Here is a 23,008-nt window from a genome sequence, read left to right on the forward strand (position 1 = left end):
CTTCATCTCCAGCAGCACCTCTCACTCTCAATTATTTGGCTGCTGTCACAACAAATCAATCAAATTACCGCTCCAGGACTGTGTGCAGCTGCTCCTATTGCACCGCTAGTTGCATTAGCTTTGAAATGTATGAGGTCTACATTTTATCACTGTTATTTATTTAATGCAGCTCTCTCCCCTGCGAGTCATCTTACAACCACAGCAAAGTTAAATCATTAAAGGACGACGTGGAATACATACTGCTTGAGAACACTTCAAATTAAACAGCGATAAGGGAAAAGGGATGGATTTGGCCTCTATTGTGTTAAGATGGCAGACGCTGATGTGAGGAAGTGTGGACTTCTTGCACTGGGTCCTCTTAATGTACTCCTCCGCTGGTTGAATGTGCACAAAAACAATAGCCGATTTCTTTTCTTATCCCAAAATGATTCGACAAATATACACATGAGGAAAAGAATCCCACAATGAGCAACTAGTGTGGCTATAACAAGCCCATAAAAGGATGTTTGAAGTTCTCTAGCTCCGATAATGTAATGGGTAAAAGGACACAGAGGCATTCCCACAGCAGGCAGAGGTTAAGTCAGTGGCCCGGCCCGGTGAGCTAACCTCTTAAAGGAGCAGCAGTCAGCTGAGGCAGAAGAGATGCAGTCTGACGTGTCTAACTAGTGTGGAAACATTTGGCTCTTCCCCCAGGAGCCCACCCTTTGGTGGTGTAATGAGCAGAGTGATTTCCCTAATTTGTATCATGCCAACACCCGCAACCTGCGAACGACACTGCTGAGCATTTTCATCAAAACGGCAGACATGCCTTTGATTGGCACTGACACCGGGTCTCATTACTGCAGGTGAGTGGGATGCCGACCTTTATCAGGAAGCCTGAGTGCTGTTTTGTGTTTCCTGCCGACGAGTGCAGAGGAACAATGCTCTCACCTCACCATTAGAACACAGCTCTCTGATGTGATGCGCTGCCTGGCTTTCTGCTGAGAGCAAATAAGATGGGATATGCTTATGAATATGAAAGAGCTCCAGTAAACTAGCTTCTTGCATTATCTTTGAGTGAGTCATGAAGAAGAGGAGTAGACAGATGAGACTTTGTTCTGCTTCCTCCCATTGAGCATTACATGTACAGTGCTTTGATACAACTACTTTTACAAGTATGGTAATCATGCTCGGCTTGTTATAAAATCATACGAAATGAAAACCCATTAAAAATGCAGCCGCAAGTTAGCACCATATCTAACAACAACAATGTGCAGATGTTTTGTCTGCATCAGTCATGCATACTTGCGTTAAAAATTGTGAAAATCATGTATGATTTTTTTATTTATATGAGCTGTCATATTTACAGACCTCTAGCATGACCCAACCTAGTTTTTGCCTCTGTGAAGTCAGCTAGAATTGTGTGCACTCTGTCACAAAAGATAACTTTCTCCCTTGTTTAGTTTCATTGGGAATTTGTTTTTACTGCATGTTTGCAGGCATAAATCATTCTGACAAATAACCAGTTACACTGGTGCCTGTGTTTACTGAGTCTGCCACAAGATGCTGCTCAGTTTTATTTAAGCAACTGCTCCAACTTCATAGCACAACCCCATTACAGTGATAGTTATTCATCACAGTCTGAGAGAGCTGCCCTCTTAAAGCTCACAGCAGTCCAGCCAGTTCCCTTCTGTCAACATTCATTTTTACAGAGCCAGCTTTGATTAGCTCCATCAAAATGTGTGATCAGAGATGCTGTTGTCACTGCTTGTTCGGATTTTGTCTTTTCATTTAATTTCTCCTCATGAGGACTAAATATAAAAATGTAAATGTGCAAAAAAAATTTTACAGACACCTAAATCTGACCTATTATAACTGATAAACATTGTATTCTTCCAAAGGGTAAAAGTCTGAAGACTGTGAGACTACTAGCATGCCGACTCTCATGTTAAGTACACAATTCCTCCACCCTCAACCACCCATTCCCCAAGACAAACAGCCTTATTAGTTGGTCATTAGCCGCCTCATTACATTTAAATACAGCCATTGGCTGGGCTCCTCCTGGAGTCTCATTACTGCGCCTCACAGTTGTCTTGTGTCTGATCTGACGCTAATTAGCTAGCAGCGTGAGTGCTGTAAAGCACACTTACTCCTGAGGTCGTGAAATGAGCTGACTGCTCCCTGGCGACAGCGTGGAGCTGTATTATATGTGTGATTAATCAGGCCTGGAGACCCAGAGGGGCTGGGAGGGGAAGCGGGGGCAGAGGCCAGAGTTGCAGTTGTCTGACAGAGGTGCTGTGCCAGCAGGCCTCATTCAGAGGAGCTGTGATGAACTCAGACAGGGGAGAGTGGAGGAGCGCCGTGTGGCCAGAGGGGCCCGGACACAGTCAAGACATTTAGCTTCACTCGTGACTTGTGTCACTTTCTCTCCATGGAGGTCTCTTCAATGCATCCCCTTCAGATAAGAGGACGTGCGAACAGGCAGTCTGTCAGTCCACACGCTTAAAAAAAGATCTGCCACAGAGGCATTTCTCCACAACAGTTTTTTTTTTCACTATCTCTCATGGATGGGGAATTTTATCAGGACAGTGAATTCCAGACTGTCTGTTGGTTTGTTTGGCAGTGGACAATAAGAATGACTGAGAGGTGTTTGTTTTGGCATTCTGACACCCTGACAATGTGTTTGTCGATCAGTTCATCAGATCACTGAAGCCCCTGGGTTGTCCCTCACGCACCAGGAGGAAGATCTGTTGAAGTGTGAGTCAGACGGGCCTGCTGGGCCCATTATCGTCCACCACTGACGGATACATTGAAGGGCTCGCTGGATAGATGCGGGTTTATTAAAAGCTCTGCCCACAGCGATGGCTGCTGTTATTTATGCATGTTTGTGTCCATTAGGCTTCTACCTCCACATTTCCTCACTCAGGGCATCTGTCCATCCATTTCCCCACATGAAGGGAGCCTTCCCTGCACTTTGTGCTGCACTGGCATTATTGTAATCTCCATCCTAAAAACACACTGCTTTACATGTAGCCTGGCATCTTTTTACATTAGTGCAGCTCTCTCATCCAAGATTTATGACTGACTGTTTCCCCATCCATCCCTCAATCTAATGGTATAAAAGAGACAATGTTTTAAACATTAAAATGAAAACCATTTACAACTATGATCAAAAGAGAACACTTGGGCATTAAAGTTTAAAAGGCAGGGATAAGTACAGCCATGTGGATGGACAGATGAGGTGGAAAAGGGATAAAAAAAAAAGTGAAGTACAGTGCACTCTTATGCACAGAAAAGAGGCATAAAGTGCTTTTGCGTTGTTGACCTGTAATTAATATGGTTGTTCCTCCGGGCAAGTTGAGGATAGCAGCTTTCTGGGATACAAAACCCTGAAGGATTCTTACCTGCTCAGAAGCTTTGTAAAGCATTTGTATTAAAGAGAAAACAAAAAACTGTTCCATGTCATACAGTGGACATATAACAAGCGCTTACTGGGAGCAATATTTGTTGTATTTATTACTAATAGTTCCTGGTAAATATGGAATCTCATGTTCTATGAATCATCATGTAGACTTGAACTTTGTCTTGAACTTAAATTTGTTTTGTCGTACAAATGATTCGTTTTCGATTCTGTAGCTGCATGTTTGCTCGGCCCTTTTTCTTACCTTGCAGGTTCTGGAGGGGGAGCGTCATGATGCCCCCTGCAGCAGCAGCAGCCACCAGGCTCTGGATGTTGGCTGTGGGCAGGGAGAGGACCAGGCCCTGCTGCCCGCCCAGGTGTCCGCCTGCGTTGAACGGGATGAGGATGGGCTGGTTCATACCTGGCGCTGCCCCAGACATCACGCCACCTACTGCATTGGCCAGCTGCTGCGCCACCAGGAGAGACTATGGGACACAAAACACACATGCACAGACATATCCATAGTATCAATGGACACTGGAGTTTTTCTATTTAAATGTGTTCATCAGTTATACATATATTGTATACACTTGTATTTTAATTGAGACAGAACATGTGTTTTACCCAAGTAAAATACAGAATGAGAACATCATATTTAACTGATGAATACACACACTGTTTTATATCCTCAGATGTTTAATTGAGACAGGTAAAGCAGTAAAGCAAATGTCACCAACCTGCCTGTATTACTAATCAATGTGTTTTGATGAATGCAGTTGTTTTGCGAAGTGAATTCTGTGCTTTGCTGTGTCACAGACTGACAGTCAAAGCACACTGGTACTGTCAAAGATCAAATCTAATCTCTGTGAAAGAGATGAGAACTTTCCTTTCACACAGATGCAGAGTGATTTATGTTTTATCCCACTGAACAACTCCCTGGTAGCACAGAAATGTTCTTGAAATACACAGTAGTATTCAAAAAAAAAAAAAAAAAGTGGCAGTACTTTACTCTTTTGATGAGGGATATAACACATCACTCTTCATCTCTTCATTCATTCATATTAGTTAAAGTGGAATCGGTGCAGTCATACCCATAGAGGAAAAGATATGTTATCAGAAGTATCGCTCTGAGATATTTTGCACAGTAGAAGATCTCTTCAAATGCATTTTCCGAGGAAGTGGGTTTAGAAACACACCAACACATTTTTCATCAAGAGCTTTGAGCCAGAAGTGGGAAGGTTTGTACCATGGCTGAAATCTCCATGAATACACTGGGAATTACATTTTAAATTTTATTCATTCTCATAAAACCTTTTTCAAATTATGTCAGCGCTGAAGCATGTCAAACTGAATTTGCACAGGAGGTACGAGACAGGAGATGCCGCAGATGCTTTAAAATCCGACAAAATTACTCTTTAAACATTGAATTGAATTGTTTGGAATAAAACTAATAGAAGGACATTGTCAGCTTGCGTTGTGTCCACAGTAAAGCAGCCTTTACACGTTGCTAGGTGAGCCTGGCTGCACTGTGTTGACTCCTCCACTGTGACTTAGGTTCACAAGCCTTTAACTCCAATTGTCAGCTATCTGCTTCTGTTTTGCATGGTGTGTCTGCAGCTTGCACAGGATACAGAGCGGGCTGACTGGTGCGAGGAGCCCACCATACTCCCAAGCCTGGTGCTCCTAGGTGACAGGCGTGTCACTGTGATAACCCTGCATGGTGCAGAACGCCTGCACCCACTCCGACACACATGCGATCACAGTTTAAGAGGTACGAGGTCACGTGGGTTTAAAGCCACGAAGCACAGAGACATCTCAGGGCAAAATATCTGCACCGAAAGGCAAATGAATACCTGTTTGTGTTTCTAAGCTGTTAAAGGAACAAAAAAAAAAAAAAAAAAAAAAAAGGACAGAGAGGTTGATTGTTGCTGGCAGGAGTAATCACACACACTGTATAGAATTCCTCTTTCTCAACATTTGCTTTGATACACAACAACAGTGCATAACCAATGACAAAATCTGACGCTTCTGAGAGCATTCAAAATGAAATTTGCCATTAACTTTAAAAAAAAATGAATTAATAATTCGGGAGCTCAAAGAATCCTCAAAGGACAATAACAAAGGCGACGCGTTTGTTAGCTGCAAGTGACATATGTTTAATCTCGCGTTTTAAACTAAATTTAATCTTGAATCGAAGAAGCATATAATCAAAGACAGTCTTTGAACATTTCATCTCTGAGCCAAACAAAATGAGATTGCCAAGCTTGACAGCAAAGACAGCCTCACATAGAAGGGAATAACATTAAAAGACAATTCTACAATTATCAGATGTAGCCCTGATTTATTTATCATTACAGGCAGCTTTGGAGAAGCAGGCAGCTGTTAGGCACATAGGCAGCTGCCGAGAGAAAGCACTTTGGAAATTTTTTTTTTTTTTAAAGCATGCAAGAGCTCTTGGTCTTTAGGCTGTTTGTTGTGCCAGTTTAAGGCTGATGATTATAATCTCTATCTGAGTTGAGGACACTGTACATGCACATATCAAAATCAGAGATAAGAACAAATTCAGCGTGAACATAATTAGCTCAACTCTACAGCTACACAACAAGCTTTTACTACAAGAATTCCCAGCATCACTCATCTAGATTTACACGCAGTTCCCCTTCTGCCTTTTCGCCTGATACTCTCACTCTTCCTCTCCATAGGTGCTGTTGGTAAGCTGCTGTACAGTGCTTGGCAGGCCTGACAGCTGAGTGTTGAGAAGTGGTCTCCTAGGGGCCACACAGACGCTCAGAACTGGGTGTGTGTTGGGCTCTGGATGGGGAAGCAGCCCCATTCAGGACTGGATGCGGTACCCAGCCTCTCTGCCCATCAGGGGAGAATAGGCCCTTCTATCTGCTTGGCAGCTCTGGCACTGAGAAATTGCCCATAATCACCCAGATAGCAGACTTTTGTCATCCTAACTGCGAGTGGGAAACAGAAGGAAGGTGGATTCATGTTGGGTAAACTACCATCGGATAATGGTTGTTCGAACAATATCCGGCTCTGGAGCGAGAATCTATCAAAACATATTGATCCTGGAACAAGAGAATTGGGTATGGCATGCGGAGCGCCTTTGTTTCTGAAAAGTGTTAGCTTCACAGAGACTGTACTGACAGCATTAATATATTAGATGGTGACTGTTGAGAGCCGCCTGCTGAGGCTCAGACTCTAACTGTTGCCTGCTCGAGATGCTTTCCCTTTTGTGTTTATATCTTATCTATTACCAAAACAGTGGCTTTGACCAGCGAGGGTTTGTGTAATCAGAAAAGTGCTTTTAATTAAGCTCATTCTTTATCTCCACTGGCGGCAGACTGACTCTTTCACCAGGGATTTCTGACCCAACCAAACTGAACAGCTTTCCTCTTCTCATGTTTCCTCTTTTGTTTATCCTGATGAGGATTGACTGTCATTGAGCAACACCGTGCAGGGAGAACGGCCTTATTAAAGAGGGTGAAGGAAACCTGACACTGTGTGTGTGCGTGCATGCGTGTGAGAGTGTGTTGAGTGGTGACATTGAGCAACACTAATGAGATAGATGTTCATTAAACATTGGCGAGCCACCAGGCCAATAAATCCAATCAGATAGGACAATGCCTGATTGAGCTATTAAGAGGGCTGCAGGCTCTGGCTCTTTGCTCCCCTGCTTGTTTTGACAAGGCCTGTATTGTCAGCTCATTAGTGCCACAACTCAATTACAGTTGAAGATGATGTGTGATGACAAATGACGTTACAATTTCACATTTTAGCTGAAAATGATTCTCGGTGTAGGATTCAGTGAAGGCGTTTTATGTTATGTTTCACTCAGCGTGTTTAAGTGCACTGAAAGAATTTAATTAGAAGGAGAGTAACATTGCAGGTTGGTTATTGAAACTGTCGTGCAAACACCTTAATCCTTCTCTCATTACAGCTTTGATCAGAGTACACATAACACGATTAACAGAGCTCAGTTAGTCGTCAATCTTTGGAATTACTCTTAGTGTACATAACTTAGTTTGGCTAATCTGGGTATTTTTATTCCACACACGTGCAACAATGACCATCAAGTGAAAAAAGAGCAGCATGACCAGAGAAGGCAGAAAAATAACCATTTTCAGAGGTCTGAAGTCAGTGGAGACACAGGGGGCTGTTAAAATAGTTCAAGCCAACAAAAAAATACACTCGGAAGAACTCGCGGTAACCGGTGAAAACCCAACAAGACAGAGATCCTGTTTCCAGAGGCAGGAGTGTCCTTCGAGTGACCCTTTTAGAGGGAAAAGAGAGGATCCTCAGACACAAAAAGAATCAATTTATTACACGTGTAAAATGTGAGAAAATGTGACAAAAAAAAGTGAACGTGTTGGTCACAGGACTATTGTCAGGAAAACTAACAGACCACGTAATTCTAGAGACTTTTAGAACACACCATTTTCTGCCCCAGTTAGAACAGTTCTGGTTATTGCACACTGGTTTACATGCGCCAATCAGGATTTTGCAATATTTGAATCTGATCGTTACTTATTTGGTCACGAATATTTAATGTTATAGAGAAACACTCCTGACAATAGTTTGTCAGGAGATAACAAACTGATTCTTTTTGCTTCTGAAGAGCCTTTTGTTTTTTTGTGCACATATTAATGGCTTCACTTCTTCTTCTTGAAAACCCTTTTACATTCGTTTGTCATCTTACTATGCCACTTGTCCTTTAAGTTTATCACAGATCCTCACACTCACCTGTGGACCCATTGGGTATCCTGGGTGAGACTGGCCCAGTTGACTCTGCTCTGAAGGACTGCTGCTGGCGTCAGACTGGACCGAACCGTCACGAGCTCCTGAGACAGCAACGGAGATCCAAGTGGAAAAGCAGAAAGAAAAAGAGAAAACAAAGATTCCACCTTAGATCAACACAGTCAATATAAGTAGATAAACACACAACACGGACCACGATGTGATATTACAATACAGAGAGCTGCATGCAGCTGAGGAGGGCAGTTGGGAAAGGAGAGGAATTTGTATTTAAGTGTTTTATCAATAACTGCTGTAGAACTGAATAAATTACCAACCAGTAGAGTGGCTCATTGATGGGAGATGATGCATACTGGCGGGTCCCCGATGGCCTAGATTACCGCTGAGAGACAGAGCTCTACCACAAACGCTGGGGCCATATTATTCAGCCATTTACATCACTGAGTATCACTCATCTAAACCCACCCTCACCCCCCTCTGTTCTGAGCCTGCAGCTACGAGACACAATTAGACCTGTTTGCTATGAGGGCAGAGTGGAGCGGAGCAGACAGGGACATGATAATAAGCTTGCTGATGGCTGCAGGGAAAATAAAGGACACCGACGATTGGATATCATAGCAATCCCCTATCTCACAGAATCTCTCAGCAGAGCACCGAGTGTGTGCGCCTCTAAATGGTCTGAAAGACTGCTTTGACCCTCACCCTTTGACCCTGATGATATGGAGATCGCACGATGCGTCACTGTTGACACAAAGGCTTGTGTAGTACAAAGACAAGTCAATCTCACAGAGAGAACTGTCAGAAAACTCAAATGGCTCTTGGACGTCCAACTAAAATGACTGTCCAGAGGAAAAATACCACCTGACTGAAAAATACTTTATTCATTATCTGGGTATCTCAGGTTTTCCAGCAAGAAGAGGGAATTTTGTGATTTTATAATTCTAAAACAAATTAACCAACACGAGCTACAACACACAAAGCAACCCTGCATTGATTTTCATTGAAACTTCAAAAAAAGAGAGTTGAAAAGATGTTGTAGTGGCCGCATGGTTCAGAGAATGAATGTCTTTTGAATAAGCTGGTGAATGTGAGAGTGTAGTGCTGCAGAAACCAAGTCTTGCAAAACTATGTGCCACTATCAACAAAGACCCCCATTCTCTTAGTGACAGTGCAGTCAGTGCAGTGGACAACATCTGCTCATTGGTTCATCCGATGTGCCAATGACAACCTCAGGCCTTTTATTGTCCTGTTTTACAGTAACCCAAGGTCGCTTATCTAGTCATAAACGATGCGGAGAAATACCTAAGATCTGATGTTTCAGGGGCTGTAGAAGTCCAACTATTTCATTAATATTTGCATGATTCTTGCTTTGCCACAGGAGCGTAAAACACAGATCCCATGTCTTCATTACTGAAACAATTGCGGAATTGCACAAAATGTGGCGAACAAAGCTATTTTTTGTTCTATTCCCTCAAGAAGTGTGAGTAAACTTATATTTTTGGGATTTGCAAGCTTGGTTCGTGTAGAGATGAGTACCTGAAACTCCAATTATTCATAGCTGTTCAGTCAATTTACAGGCAGAATACTGTTAAAATGATTTTTATTGACATTTATTTTGGAAACAGCAATATGGTCATTTTACAAAAAGGTTATGTGCCATCTGTAATTTAATAAGCAAAAGTCTGCTTAGAATGTATGATACAAACCTCTGACAAAAACTTAAAACATCTTTTTAAACGTACTGCCTTCTTCATAAAGCAGCTTTTCCCTTGAATAAAGTGGATTTTGTGGATGAAGTCAAGCCAACCATGTGGAAATGCATTTGAAGGCTACACAACCACATTAACTACACAATGTTGGCAATGAATTTAAAAAATGTAATCACATTTCCACTATGAGATTGATTTTCTTAAATGGAATATCGCAGCTTTTAAATAAAGAATAAAGCCCTGATGTATTGTGTCTTTTTATTCATGGATGAATAGGTTTTTTTTGTAATACATACATGGCATGCAGTGTTTTTTTTTTTTTAGTTCTCTTATAAAAGCTTCATACAAAACGCGCTATTGAATAGCCTCGCCAGCAAGATCTCATTGCCTGTCAAGTATATTTATGCATTACATTTTAAACTTCCCTCCGCCAACTAAAATCATTTCATCTTTACATAAAATCCAAATAATTGGTGAATGGCATGACCTAACAAATGAACCTCAAGCATTTGATGGTTGATGTGAAAGCCCAAGGGGAAGCCTGCTTTTCTAGCTGGTTTCTACCTCTGACTGGCTGGCCCTGCTTCTCGATGAAGGTCCACATCCTCTCGCTTATCAGCCTCGAAACGCAGTGGATATTTTGACAAGCCAGTCTCTTTTCACCAATTATTTCACCCATTATGGTTCACATTGTGCACAGCCCCACCCTGTGCACTCAGCTTCTGGAATTAAGATCAATCTGAACATGCAGGAAAGACTTTGTGACTGTATTAGAGTCAATAAAAAGCCAAAGATAAAGCACAATATCATCATAATCTGCTCTATAATTTCACATTTATTTGGAAAACTGGAGAGTGCATATTATGAGGCCACAAATTCTTCAGCTGGATTTCATTAGAGGTATTGTCTCTGAGCAGTTAATTCTCACTTTGGACATTATGAAATTAAAGCAATTTCTTTCCTCCAGACTTGAAACACTTTGATTTTCCTTTATACCAACTCAAACTTTTCAACCATCTCAAAGGCAATTCTCTGCATGCAGCTGCCACACTGTGATAACAATAAAAACCCAGCAGTGCTACTGAGCAACTTTTATGCCAGTGAATTATCCAGTTATCATCATAACAAAGCCAATTAGCTAAATTAAGATTCTCAACCACAATGAAGGAATGAGATTTTATAATATCATCAATAAGCTCCAAACAGTATGGCTCATGACTGTGGTTAAGATATTGGTTGTGAATAATGTATTTTATCTGATAAACAGTGTGGGAGACTTACAGAATAACGATTCCTTGATGCCTTTCATTGCAGCATTTCACAATAACTTAGAAAGCCTCATCCCTTTGCAAATATCTGTAACGTTAACACGTTTATCGCAGGGCAAAAAATCAATAATAAATAAATACACATGCACATCTTCCCCCAAAGGATTTGTGTAATTTCTTTAACTAAATTAAATAGCTGACAGGAGAAATACCCAGGGAGTCAATCTTCAATTCTTTTTTATTACTAGAAAACATGTTTTGCTTTTCTTTTCTTGAAAAAAAATCTACTTATCTAATGTGAATGATTCTTAAATAGATTTCCAGATGGAGATTAGTACTGTACACAGGAAAAAAAAAGAGAAAATATCCTGATCAAACCATTACTAAAAAGAAAGTCCTTTGATGCCGTGATTTTACGCAGGTCACCCGATGGATAAAATGGAATAAATGGACGTATTGATGTGAGGAGAGATGAAAGCAGAGGCCAAATGGATGAAAGACCAAGCGACTCACATTCAACATAGCTTTACATTTATCTAGGACACTCAGGGCTCATCTCTTTTATGAACTTCCTGAGCAATTTAATTGCTGTTGTAACAACACGAGTGTCCTAAAGTCACATCTTCATTCTGAATAACAAAAACACTCTTTAGCCCTCAAATGCACATACATATGTTTTCATGGCCTTGACTTAAATTGAGAGAATGAATTTAATTACACGAAACAAGCCTTAATTAAATCCAAACTCACACTGGCAGTGACATGATTAGTGACAGTGAAAATCTTTTTTTTTTCGTGTAAGTGAAATATTATTATTTATCACAGGGCACAGGGTGCAATTTGATGTGACTTATGTGATGGAAATATTGCCAATATCCACCACTATATAAATTCTCTTTCATTGATCACCAAAGTGGCCACTGGAGAGTGACTTTCAATGCCACACAAGGCAAAAGGCCCCTCTGTGCTATGTGTGTGTGTGTGTGTGTGTGTGTGTAGGTGGGTGTGGGTGGGGGGTGGTGGGGGGTTGGAGGCAAAGAGCTATATTTATTTGACTTCATTCGGCCTGTCTTAATGCAGGGTGCCCCAAGGACTACACCACAAAACAATTAGCCTGGATTTCATAAAGCAATCAGCATGCCACCTTGTCTAATGCAACCGCTTCATACATTGACAGTCTGAATAAAATGGGTGTTATTGAAAGCTTTGTGTTCATGTTAGCTTTCGCCTCAGTGCATTTATGAATCAATTTTGGCCCATAAAAGAAGCTTTAACACTTAAGCTATTTTAGTGGAAATGCATTATGTAAGTTGTCAAATGTACGAAAGAGGCCTGGTAACGATTCAAGCTATTCAGAATGAACAGCCAAGCCCCCATTTTTATAATGGTCCTTTTGAAAACGTCTGGCTGAGTGCATGTGTTTGCTATTAAGATGTTGTCAATCATTTTGCCACTGAAATCTAATCCGCGGAAAATAATTTCACATGTAAAAAGAGTGAAGCTTATAAGTTAATTACATTCTTATTTGTTATTCCGAGTGGAATTATCGCATTTGTGGCAAAAACATGCCAAAGGATAATATGACTTTCATCACCAAATGTTGTGTTGTGTTGTCGACTCACAGCGTTTATGTTGGAAAGTGATCTGTGAGCTGCTGGAGCAAAAAGGATGGTCCCAGATAAACATCAAGCCACATCATACACAAGGTTTAATTCCATCAATACGCAACCAATTGTCCCAGATTGTTTGACCATTGATTTTGTTAATACCACTTGGAAAGTTGATGTGGCATCGCAGTGAGAGCTGAGAGAGAAAGACATGTAGTGCGACAGATCATTTCACTTTCATTTTTATAGCTAAAACCGCCCAGAATAAAGTCCAAAAAGTAATGTTACAGACAAGGCACTGTGCTGTATAGCAGCGTGGGCTTTATAGTGATTTACTTAACTCCTTGTAGAATGCAAGAGAGCCAAAATCACCAGTGATTTTGCTCAGTGTTTCATTACTCCCACCAAAGCCCTCAACAATAACACAGGGCATAATCTGCTGCCAATAACTCCAGGTGCTCTTAGTCAGATGGCTCCCTCTGGACCGACAGGGAAGTAATACTCTGTTTAGAGGCTGGGGTGGAGAAGCTGCTATGGATAGGTCAATAGTGTTTCTGGGGATAGAAAATCACCAGAGACTGACTTTTGAGTGGCTGCCTGTAACACTATTAGCTACATTATGGCTACCGCTGCTGCTAGGAGAGCTGTCATTTCCTTAATTAAGAGCCCAGCGCAGGGGCAAGAGGGAGAAGAGGCCACGGCAATCTCTCCGGGCCTCCAACATTAAAGCCTGATTCCTCATTGCTCAAGGGTGTAGACCTTACAGAGGAGGAAAAAAAAATCTCTGTCATTCATTATTCTGACACAAAGTGAAATTATGGAGTTAAGGAATTACATAGGAGGTGGTGCCGTGGAGTGTGCCGAACAGAAAGGATTTTACACCTCAGCAGTTCTGTGACTGTTTCTGAGGTGACTGTTAAGCCACAAGCTGGAGGTTAGGATAGGGTGGTGGTGGTGGTGGTGGGGCACACAGAGGACAGAAGAACAGGAAGGACAGGCAGAGAGGAAATGGATGAGATGGAGTAATAGATGTCTCCACTGGCTTTAAATGTAAACAACAGAAAATAGTACACTTCAGAAGTAAGTCCCCCCAGATTCTGATGAATGGATGGGGAATCTGCATGCAAACGATGCTTAAAGCAGTAAGGGCCCTGTGCTCTAACACTTATGCTCTCACTCTTGGCCACAGGTCTTCACCAAAAGGCTCTCTGACACGAGAGTGCTCTGCTCCAGCTCTTACCTGTCTCTCCCTTGATGCTGGAGTGGAGATGGAAGCAGCACAGGCACAAGAGGGACCAGAGGGAGGTAAATTGGTGAGAAGAGGCAATGCCCATTTCAAAGGTCAAGAAGGAGAGATGGTGTGATGGAGAGAGGACGATGGAGAAGGGAAGAGGAACGGAGGAGAAGGGGGAGGACGAGGGAGGAGAGAAGAGGGCTTTTGTGTTGCATCCTCACAAGGGACTTGGGACACTTTGCACATGAGCACATCTGTTAGCGTTCTCCTCATTCCCAAAGCAATGTCAACCTGATTAGCTCAGGGCTGAAAGAGGCAAATAACAATCCAAATTATTCTTCATCCTTTTACGGCCATCAGCGAAAGGCGGGACGCTGAGAAGACGACTAGCTTTAGAGAGCTGTAAGCCTTTTAGGAGATGCTTGCTTCACTATTGCTCCTCCTCCTAAATTACTTAAATGATATTTGCTGTAAATAGGATTCTGCTGCCTGCAGCCTACAACCCTGCGCTGAAAAAAGGCCTTCCTCTAACTCTGTGTCTCACCTCTCCACTTTGTCTGTCGATAAGCCCAAAGCTGTTATGATTAGAGCTGAAAACAATCGTAAACACAAAATTAATTAATACTGATAACTGATTAAGTTTATTTTAGCATTTTGCATTTAGCAAAAATGCCACAAATACAGCCCAGAGACTTTGGACAGTTACTGTCCAAAGTCATTTGAACCTGTGGCTCTGGGAAACATTGATGGATTTTCACTTTTTTCCTGACATTTTATAAAATAAACAATGAATCAAATAATTGAGAAAATCGCTGGCATGTTAATAGATGATATGAAAAGGATATGATTGGTTGCCGACCATTTACTTATGACTTCAAGAAAAGAAAGAAGGACAAATTCAAATTGCACAAAATGTATTATTCCAACAGTCAATAGACACTAAATTAACTGACAACAATTCTGACAATCACTTAACTATTTAAGTTACTTTTCAAGCAAAAAATCTAAACCTTCTCAGGTTCCAGCCACTCAAATGTAAGTATCTGCTGCTTTTCTCCTTTGTAAAACACTGAATATTTTTATTTCTAGTTTAGGACCATTGTTGGTTCGGCAAAACCAGCAATTTAAAAATACCATCTTAGGTTCCTGGGAAGTTGTGATGGGTGATTTTCATCATTTCCTGTCATTTTATAGAATAAACAACATCTGTATCTTCAAACTGTAATCACGATAAAAACAGCGTCCTTTCAGATTTTTGTCCATCCTGCGTTGCATCTGGTCAACTGCAGGACATTTAGAAGTAGCCACTGGGGTGTGAGGGCAGTCCAGCACAGTGTGTGTGTTTGTGTGTGTGTATGTGTGTGTACATGTGCATGGGGGGGCTAGACACCCACATGTCATGCCTGACACATCAGCCTGGGCCCCCCAGGCTATCCGGCACTAATGCTGCCTATGTCCCACTTTCTACCCCTTGCCCCTCAAAGCCTCCTCTCCTCCCCCCTCCTCACCCGTTCCTTCTGTCATGGAGGTATAATAACAATGGATCACAGCAGCGCTGCAGCACAGGCTCAATCACTACAGGATAACATCAGGTGATACAGGCTGCACAAGAGTATGTCTTACCTCCACTGAACCTGAGCTAAACGGACTTTATCTAGAAATGAGTTTATCTGGAAAAAGTCCTCCATTAGTTACTGTATACCCCTGTTGTGGTGATATTTACAGAACTGAGTGGGTACAGGTGGAAACAAGGAAATAATCATGTACCTAAAAGACACCACACCCCACGCCAGCCCACCCCTCCCAGCACATTATTCTGGTGGAGCAGACAAATAGTGGAAGGAGGGACGTCAGGAAATAGTATTGCTTTGAAGCCCATAACTCTATTCTGGAGAAAAGAAGCATCACAGTGTTATTCCACATCCTCAGATATAAAGGGAAAAAACATAATAACTTCTCGATAGCCTGGATCTCCACTGCCCTATACTAGCTCCCCCCCTCCGCCTGCCCACACCCCTGCCTCATCCACCATACACCCACTTCTCCTGCCTCAATCTTTGGTTTCAAAGGAAGCGAATCAGCCAGAAGGACAGAAGGTTATGCATTAGTACTGGTCATTGCTCAAAGAGCGAGCGTTATAAATAATAAAGGCTTGTGAAGGACACAAGGGCTGTGGGATGCATCTCTGGTTCACGCCACACAAGTCAAAGACAAGACTGTAATTTCTATTCCGAAAATGTGACCCTTGCAGCTTCAATTACATCTCAACAACACCAACCGTGTCCGTGCCAGGAGATGTGATGCCTCTTTGTTAGCTCCACATGAAAGGCTTATTGATATTGGTTATGGAGCGCATACTACACAACATGTACGTTCTTTTTTTTTTTTCTGAAAATGATTTCCCAACTTAAACAAAGTGTATAACTAAAATAAATGCATATTGAAATTCAATTTATTTTCTCCACAGCTGTCCACCTACGGAACTTGTAATGAGCTTTTCTTTGGAATACTTTCTAGTCAAGGCAAAACTAATCTTTTAAACTTTAAATATAAAAACAATGGGGAGAATTATATTGTCTGTTATTTTGAAGTTCTGTGTGATGCTCAAAGTCCAAGCATCTGTGAAACCTGATGACCTTTGCTGCTGTTTGCATTGAAAACAAGAAGTCTGCCTTGTGCTCATCCTCCCTCCCTGTCCTTCATGCCAGGCGGTGATTGTGTTGCTGTAGCCATGGCCACTGTGGGCACATTAGCAAATGTATTACACCTGCTTTACAGGCATGCATTAAGCTTGTTTTCAAGTTTTCGCAGACAGCAGAAATCCCCATAATGAGATCCACCTCCTGCGGAGAGACCTGTTCCCCCTCAGTCTCCTTTATCCACTCTTATTTACTCAGTGTGGCCCATTCAGCACTGGGTTTGCGCCACTTTATTACTTAACCTCACCACACAACATTACAGGGCTCTTTGCATCAGCAAGCAGCCTATCCCACCATGCATCCTGCTCACTAAGCTGATTACACAAAAATAATAAGAACTTGTGCCTCCAGCAGTTTGTGTGCGTGTCTCTTTGTGCCTCTACATGTGTGTATGAATTTGCAGTGGAAAGAAGATTTCTGCACAAAAGACAGTAGTTTTGTCCCATATCTACACTATAGTAATAATATTAAATATGCACTAAGTTAGTAAGTTAGTCTACAAGAAATAATAACCAAGTCAATGAAAGTCAAACTTTAACTTTGGTAGGTTAATGTCAATGTAACATGTAAAACTTTTAACTTTGAAACTTAACAAAGAGGAAGAAAATAAGTTATTTCAAATATTTAATGCTCTGGATTAACATTTTTTTAGTTTTCCAGGTCTTCCTGAAGCTATCAAACCACTAATATATATATATTTTTTTTCAACACTCAAAAACCAATATAGTATGTACTGTAACTGACGTCTTTGAGTTTCAGTAAACTACTTTTGGCCACTTAAAAGCCAACAACTAGATATAAACTCAAGCAGAATCACAATTTTAGGACACAACATGTTGAAACTCAAAATCCATGACACACCATGACAATCCACTGACCTGCGTGGGTGACATACTGAATTGTCCACATAAAATTAATTTCATTAATCCAGTTTGCAATCGAATAGTAAGTGCAAAAACAAAAACAAAAACAAGGTAAAGCAACACAGCAGATGTGGCATTCGGGCTGGACTTTTTGTTGTGAATGACCGCCAATACTAGAAATCAATGAAAGATTCATTTTGCTCTTTTGGGGAGGGGGGGGGGGGTCTCTAGGTGACCTTTGTGAAAATGTTCCACCATTTTGGCAGGATCCGTATAAGTGCAGACCATTTCATGTAGACAGTAAGTGTATGAAATGAGTGCTCCTGTCGTTCCAGCCTGGCTCTCTTTGACAGCATGATGATAGAAGCGTCACATCCTTGGAAGAGTAAATGCAAACTGACAAGAGATGAGCCTTTGGTTGCTGAATATAATACGGAATTGTGCTCTGAGTGTCTTATTATCTTGTCTGTTGATGTCTGAAAGGGGGAGATTTGCTTGAGAAGAGAAGACAGACACTGTACGCTTCCAACACCATCTCGTCCGAAAAAAAAAAAAAATTGCTTGCCCTACTAACCACAGCTTTCCTACCTAATGTCCACTTCTACTTGGAATAAATACAAGGTGGCAGGATGTTTGTGGTGCCTCGTAGCCCCTGTTAGCTGAAGTGGAAGACTATTTGCACAGGCAAGCTTTTAGGAGGAGAACAACCCTTTCACCACTGCAGTAAGCATGTGGTGGGTGTAGAAGGTGGACAATTTGCTGTAGACAAACATGACCGCTACTGTCATTGTCTCCCACCGACTTCTCCATCTCATACTTTCACAAACACATACACGAAGAATTGAAAAACACACAAAGTATTGAAGCACGAAAACTCAAATCATACACCAAATCTGTGGGGATGAAAAATTGCTGTGGGCTCATTAAATATGGAAACACATATGTAGCACACGTGATAGCAGCTCAAAGTAGACAAACAACGATACCAAAAGCGGGTGAGAGGAAATCTGCTGCAATGATCATTTAAAACTATCAATATGTCTAATATGTGTATATAGAAGTAAACTGCCAGAAATTACTCTCAGGCACATTTATCACACCTGTTGTCCAAAAAATCCTCAGTGACAAGAGATCGTGTACAACTATGTACCTTCTGTTCAGACGGTGCAGAATTCAGACTCTTCAGCTGTAAGTTGCCATCAGGAGAAGACTAACAAACTATGCTCACAAGTGTTTTCATCGATCAATCGAAACTTTAAAAAAGCTGTGTTATGAATACACCGTGTATCCATGTGCCTGTGTGTCCTATAAAACTATTCGAACCGCATTTAAGAGTAGTTTTTCGTGTCTACACGATTGATATAGTAATAGTTGAATTCTGGGGGAGCAAATTAAGTCTGAACATGATTTGCATTTCCTTGAAACCATTAGTGTGTGCTGCTTTCTGTGCGTGTGATAAGTGTGTCTGTCAATCATGAAATTGGAGCATTCTATCAGAGAGATTTTGCAAAATAACAGACATAAAACAGAACAAAGTTCTCGTATTTTTGCTCTTCTGAAACTGAGGAATCCAAAGTAGACCTTCATCTCTGGCTTCTTCACCACAGTGCAGGCAAAGGGGACGAATCTTAAAAATTGTGGCTTCTGCACTGTGCAGAACCACGTAAAGAAAACCACTGAATAATGCAAGGCCTAGTTTAAAGGCTCAATTCAGGGTTGTTCTCACATCAGTATCATGTTGATAAAAGAATGGCGAGAACTGCAAATTTAATACAATCTTCTTGCAACCATGAGAGTTCACTGCAAACAAATAAACAAGCAAATGTGTCTCAGATAACCATGATACTGAATCAGATGCATTTGTTCTCACTGTGTGGAAATGCACATCTTCAAACTGTCAGCTTTTCAGGAATTAAATTAAATGGCCTAACTTTTACCTTTAGTTAGTTTAGCAGTTAAAAGCATAAACATTTCCAAAATGTTCACAACAAAATTCAACTAAATATCAGACAAAACTGAACCGTCACTACCATCCTAATTCTTGACTGAGTAAGAAAAAATTAAGTGTCACTGTCACCATACCTTTCTCTTTATTCCGGCAAAATTTCAGGCCAGTGTACCAAAAGATGCTGAGTCCTCTTCTTCAACCACCTTCTCCCTCTTACTCTTCCTTTCTACCACTCTCAGCAGAAGACAGGACTGTGCCATGTCTCCTCACCGGTCCCTACCTTTCTCTGTGACAGGTCATGTGGGCAATGGTTCCCAAACCAAACCTGCTGCTGTGGGCTGTGCCACCGGGTAGTGGGCTGTGCCCCCCCCCCAACCACAAAAAAAAAAAAAGAATTCACAAGTTACGCTGGAGCAGCTCTGACTAGTGATGAAGTGTGACTGCAGGCCAGCAAACGCACATCAGCAAACACTAAGCACAAAATGCATATTAAAAAAAAGAAGTTATATGTTACTTGCATATTTATCACTGACAAAGGCGCGATAGTTATGTAAAATTACAACAGCTTCAAATATAAATAAATAGTAAAGCATTTACCAACATCTAAATGAACATGCATGAGAGGAAATGGAGAAGCAAAAAGTCGCAAGTGAGGAGCAGGAGAGAAGTCAGATAGAGACTGATCAGAAAGGAAGAAAGAGGGAGAGACTTGATGCTTATTAAACCAAATTGCAACGCTTTTGAGACAAATCCTGCTCTACCCAGTCGTTGTTTAGAAGCCTCTAGCCTCAGGTTATTCTTGAAATAAGGATTTAAAAGACAGCTGAACTCTCACTGATTAGGTTTGAGAGTAATATTTGGCTATCCCTCCTCTAAATTCTTATTTTATTTCGTTCACAAATGTTTGGCAAGCTTAGTCCATAGGCACTTTACTATACTCCCTGCCAATTCCCAGGAAACACACTCACACACACTCGTACACACACACGTATGCACAGCTATCCCTGTTAGGACACTGCACTGACTTCCATTCACTGTGGACAGCGTAACACACGCCCTAACCCTAACCTTAACCTGACCTCAATTCACACTTTACCCCCAACCTTAACCAGAACCTCAGACATGACATTTTGCATCATTAGGACCAGGCTTTGGTCCCCATGAGGTCTACTGGTCCCGACAAGATCAGAGTTTATCCAGGAAAAGGTAAAAACTTGCGCACACGCGCACACAAACACACACACACACACACACAGGCACACACGTACTGTGAGGGTCAGACAGAGATTCATACGTACCAATATTCCACATCTCTCATTAAAATCATTAAAAACAATAATAATAACAATACAAATTCATAACCAGCAAGAATTCAATTTTCAAAATCTCTCACACACAAGCACACTACATGGGATGCAAGTGCACATATATATGCACAGTCTAACTTCCAAAAATGGAAAAACAGACAAACAGATGTTCACAAGAGGAGGAGACAATAATGTTTTATAAATATTCAAAACCGGCATCTAAAGAGACGGATTCTTGTCACTTGTCAACTTGCATCCACAGAAAAAATGATAAATATTATATTAATAAAACTTTACAAAAATGCTAAATTATCAAAAAAATGTGTTAAGTGAATCAGTTCTTCAAATATGTTTTGCACAAAACTTACACAGCTCTCCTCTCAGAAACCTTCTAGTGAAATTAAGCAAATAAAAACATAGTCTTGGAAATAATTTGATGAGTGGAGACGGAAAAATACTGAGGATGGGAGCACCTCATTTTAAAATCAAGTTGAAATCATTCTGCTCTCTCTAAAATAACAAATCCCTTCAATCTGCAGTTACTGGTTATTATTATTTGATATAAATACAAATATTCAGTTTGTAATTGTTTCTAATTTTAATGATATTAAAATCTCTCTAATGAAAGCAAGGGCTACGGGGGTTTTAGGGCTAAATTACCTTTCTCATTACAGTAAATAATTGGAAAATTTGCTAAATGGTAATTCATATCATTATGCTTATTGATTCATACCGAGGCACAGTGATTGAATGAGTCCATAACTGAAATAGTTCGTAAGAAAAAAAGAAAAAGAAATACACTTATTTAGACACAACCAAAATAGTGTGAACACTCAATTAATGAAATAACTGCAAAAATAATGAGGCATGCTGATATAGAAATTGGCTAATTTTGAAGATCATTTGCAGCTGAAGAAACCAAAAGATTAAAAATAAACTGAAAATTAAAAAAATATATATATAAAAACAGAACCCTCTGCAATAATCTAAAAACAATACTATTTTATCTGATGTGCTGATGATAAATATATTTGCTATAAAGCGAGTTTAGTTTTAATTTAACTCAACATTAAGTTTAATCTTTTTCTCCATTTATATTAAGAAAAAAAGTGCACAATATTACCAAACACCACCAGAGCTGTGAAGCTGGGTTTGAGGAAAAATTTCCTGACAGGCAAAATTCAATTTTTACAGGTCTACAAACTTTTTAAATGATTTTATGTAAAAGAGAACATAGTAAGAAAGCCTCAACGTGATCCACTAATACTTAAATATGTGATAAATATGTACTGCATCTCCACAAGAAACATTTCTGCAAGTCATTTACCTTCTGTAAAGTCAATACACTTTCAGCTGGCACACAGTGTCCCCTACGAACATGAACTGCTTTTTCTAAGAAAATCTGAAGTATGAAGGTGCGTGAAACAATTTCCCCACTAACATACCTAAGCACTAAAAGAGCCAAACATTCACTTGCTGATTGCACTTAAACTTTGTTTGTTGTCTAACACTCCTGACACCTGTCCCAGCACTGGAAGCCTTCAGGTTTCACCTCACCGCTGCTTAAACTAGACCTCATCCAGCATCTTTATGACGAGGAAGGGACAGACGGAAGGCGTGAGCCGACTTACCGTACAGCTTGTTGGGAGTGCCCTCTCTGTCCGTGGCCTCGGAGGGCAGGAGCAGGGGCTCGTCGTTCAGCTCGCTGTCTGGGGTGGCCGCTTTGTCATCCGCCCGGAGTTCTGCCGCGCTCATGTTGCTGCGCAGGGAGAGCAGCGGCTTGCTCAGCTGCCCTGTAATCATCGGATCCTGGAGGGAGCTGGGAGCCCAGGTGGGAAACAGGGAGGTGAAAAAAAAAAGGAGAAAACACCCCTGGTTAGATCTGCTTCGGCGTCTCACCCACACCGGCTCCTTCTCTATGTCTCTACACACTCTCTCTCTCTACCAAGCTTTCTATCGCTCACTCATCACTCTCTCTCTCTCTCTCTCTCTCTCTCTCCTGCTCCCTCCCTCTCCAGCTCTCTCTTTTATCTGAGGCTGGTGCTACCCCGCTGATACTGCCGGCTGCTGCCTGGTGAAGAACTGTTACGGATCGCGTGGCTTTACCATTATACCCTGCAGTCCTAAAACGGTGATACATCCATCTCCAAGGGCTCATTACTACCTGACATGTGCCTCATCTTCAGCAAACACTAAGCTGACAGCAGTCTACAAAGAAGTCCTGGGCTGTGCG

At 41.2% G+C, this 23,008-nt stretch overlaps 1 protein-coding gene across 1 annotated transcript in view; it reads right to left on the reverse strand.

Annotated features, from left to right (window-relative positions):
• Positions 1-22,593, reverse strand: part of pou6f2 (POU class 6 homeobox 2) — a 61,742-nt gene extending 39,149 nt beyond the window's left edge. The window contains exons 1-3 of the mRNA XM_041066063.1: positions 22,407-22,593; positions 8,129-8,226; positions 3,645-3,864 (exon numbers count right to left, since the gene is read on the reverse strand). Of these exons, the coding sequence (XP_040921997.1) occupies positions 3,645-3,864; positions 8,129-8,226; positions 22,407-22,578 (490 nt within the window). The 5' untranslated portion in view covers positions 22,579-22,593. The remainder of the gene's footprint in view (positions 1-3,644; positions 3,865-8,128; positions 8,227-22,406) is intronic.
• Between the last annotated feature and the right edge of the window lie 415 nt (positions 22,594-23,008).

Source organism: Toxotes jaculatrix, chromosome 20 (genome assembly GCF_017976425.1).
Source record: "Toxotes jaculatrix isolate fToxJac2 chromosome 20, fToxJac2.pri, whole genome shotgun sequence".
In the NCBI taxonomy this organism is placed as follows: domain Eukaryota; kingdom Metazoa; phylum Chordata; class Actinopteri; family Toxotidae; genus Toxotes; species Toxotes jaculatrix.